General features: G+C 40.1%; 1 protein-coding gene across 1 annotated transcript; it reads left to right on the top strand.

The window, feature by feature from the left end:
* The first annotated feature begins 290 nt into the window (after positions 1 to 290).
* Positions 291 to 1,566, top strand: ARL14 (ADP ribosylation factor like GTPase 14). The gene has a single exon (XM_049629986.1). The coding sequence runs from the start codon at positions 291 to 293 to the stop codon at positions 867 to 869; it is 579 nt and encodes a 192-aa protein (XP_049485943.1). The 3' UTR covers positions 870 to 1,566.
* The last annotated feature ends 1,335 nt before the right edge of the window (positions 1,567 to 2,901 follow it).

The raw sequence follows: 2,901 nt of genomic DNA, 5'->3' as shown, positions 1-2,901 counted from the left end.
CCTCCTATGTCCTACTCACTCCCAAAGAATTTCTCCTTTAAGCGACTAGAACATTGGCTGCTTACTCACACCAGATTCCTCAGGATTGGCTGGGACTGCAAATAAACTCTGTTTGCCTATAGTCAAGTTGATAAGCTGCAACATAAAGGCACACAAATTCCCAGTCTTAAAATATAACATGAAGCATTTGCTATCTTCTTTCCTCCTATTATTTTCATGCGAGACCTGGAGAATAAACACTGTCCTTGGCCAAAAGAAAAAGGTCTTTGAAGAGAGAAAAAAACTCTAAGATGGGTCTACTGAGTTCTAAAAACCCACAAACCAAGCAAGCCCGGATTCTTCTTCTAGGACTTGACTCAGCTGGGAAGTCTACCCTCCTTTACAAATTGAAGCTTGCTAAGGATATCACGACCATCCCAACAATAGGTTTCAACGTGGAGATGATCGAGTTGGAAAAGAGTCTTTCGCTCACGGTCTGGGATATTGGAGGACAGGAGAAAATGAGAACCGTGTGGGAGCACTACTGTGAGAACACTGATGGGCTGATGTATGTTGTGGATAGTACAGACAAACAGCGGCTGGAAGACTCCAGGAGAGAGCTGAAGCACATTTTGAAGAATGAGCACATTAAAAATGTGCCTATTGTCCTATTAGCCAACAAACAAGATGTGCCTGGAGCTCTGTCTGCTGAGGACATCACTAGAATATTCAGAGTGAAGAAGCTGTGCAGTGACAGGAACTGGTATGTGCAGCCCTGCTGTGCCATCAGTGGGGACGGGCTGATGGAGGGGTTCAGGAAACTGACCGGATTTGTGAAAAGCCACATGAAATCAAGAGGAGACACCTTGGCATTCTTCAAGCAGAACTGAGGTCCAAACAACGAAAGAGTTAGTGGTGAAGTTGAAAGGGTAATTTTCTTTTTCAATGCCAAGTGAGAAAAGCAAGTTGCTGAGTTAGCAAACTTTTCCTAAGATATGTTATTTCACCTAAATTCAGCTAACCAACTTAGCAAATATTATTTTTGGCCAGGCACGTTAGTAAACTTTGTGGTTAATGATAAATTGAGAATGAAAATTTTATAATTTTGTGCATGTTGGATGAATCATAATAATCATGTTTGGGACCAAATAAATTATTGTTTTATTATTTTTATATGACTACTAGAACAAAGTTTAAGTAAAATGCTGATAGGTTCAGAATTCTTTCAGATGGTTTCCAGTTGTTACAGTCTTGAATCTCCACCATGCTCCTATGGAATAGCGAGTAAAAAAATGAACTTTAAATTATGGAAAGGAAAAAGTTTGATGTTAACATTTTGTAAATCTCTATGCCCTAAATAAAGTTTTGTTTTGTTTTGTTTTCCTGAATTCCTACCAACCTCTTGAAATCTATTGCCAGGATCTTCCTACAGTGAGTTAAACAATGAACTCCAGGCTGGTAATTGCCCACTAGCACAGGGAGAAGTTTACATCTTAAGGCTCTGGGGATCAGGGAAGCTAGCACCTTAGAGTTTAGGACAAGGCCTGGGTTTATCGCTCAGCTCGAGCCTATAGCTCCAAGACTGGTTTCGGTACAATTCAGTGTAACAGTTATTACTTGGGAATATGTGTACAGCTCACTGTACTGATCAAACAGGAAACAGAGCCAGACTTTAATCTCAGAGACCTTGCAATACACAAGAGGAAACAACATAAAGCTAGTAGCTAGAATAGGTCAATAAGTACTATAACAGGAGAGACTCTTTCTGACCTGGGAAAACAGGAAGTGCTTCATGTAGGAGGCAGTGTTTAAGAAGGTCCCCAACTCCTGGGGACCCATGAAGGTGGAGGTTACTCACTGGAAGTTCCCATCACTGGGACACCCTGCAGAGCCACTGTGGGGGAGGGGAGAAGGAACTAGAGATTGAATTGGAATTCCCCTGAGAGGTTCAGAACATCCAGGGAAGTCCTGGTCCTAAGAGATGACACTTTTCTTCCTGCCCCACCTCTAAAAAGTTCATTTGGTCTAGAAGAAAGCCTCAATCCCCAACACCAGTCCCTGGTGTTTCAAATATTAAGGTCACAGAGGAAAATATAAAGGTCCAGTAAACCAAGGGTGCTAGACCCTAAATTACTCTCATGGTTTCCTTTTCACCTTAGCCATGATCTTTATAGCAAAGACTGGAGTGCTGCAAGGTAGGGACTCAAATAATAAAGTAGACATACACATGATAATAGTTACTGTTGGTTGAATACTTGTCTGTGCCAGGTATTGTGTAATTACTTTCATACATCTCCTCATTTAATGTTCACAACTGCCTGGAGAGAAATCAGCATTATTATGTCAATTTCACAGGTGACATTACTGAGACTAAACAAGGTAACAACAGTAACAACCACAAAAAAAACTACTCGGTATTTTAACTGAGGAGTGGCAGAGCCAAGATTCAAATTCATCTGTTTAGCTTCAATGCCAGTAGTGCTACTTGTCATATTGTTTTGTAAATAACATATGGTGTCTGTCTTCAATGAACTTACAGTGCACAATTAAGAACAGATCCAAGCTAAGAGCACCTGGCTGGCTCAGTCCCTGCAGCATGTGACTCTTGATCTCTGGGTTGTAAGTTTGAACCCTATGATGGGTGCAGAGACTACTTAAAAAAATAAATAAATAAAATCTTAAAAAAATAAATCCAGGCTAGGTTAAAACTACCATATGATCCAGCAATCCTACTACTGGGTATATATCTAATGGAAATGAAATCACTACCTTGAAGAGATATCTGCACTTCCATGTTTAATTGCAACATTGTTCACAATGGTCAAAACGTGGAAACAACTTAAGCATCCATCAATGGATGAATGCATAAAGAAAATGTGGTATGTATACACAATGAAATCTTTTACACCATAAAAACAGGAA

The sequence above is a fragment of the Panthera uncia genome, chromosome C2 (assembly GCF_023721935.1).
Source record: "Panthera uncia isolate 11264 chromosome C2, Puncia_PCG_1.0, whole genome shotgun sequence".
NCBI classification, from domain to species: domain Eukaryota; kingdom Metazoa; phylum Chordata; class Mammalia; order Carnivora; family Felidae; genus Panthera; species Panthera uncia.
Note: the sequence above shows the minus strand (reverse complement) of the source record. Positions and strands in the feature narration are given on the sequence as shown.

Coding starts and splice junctions, on each gene's coding strand:
- ARL14 (XM_049629986.1), top strand. CDS start 291: ATGGGTCTACTGAGTTCTAAAAACCCACAAACCAAGCAAGCCCGGATT.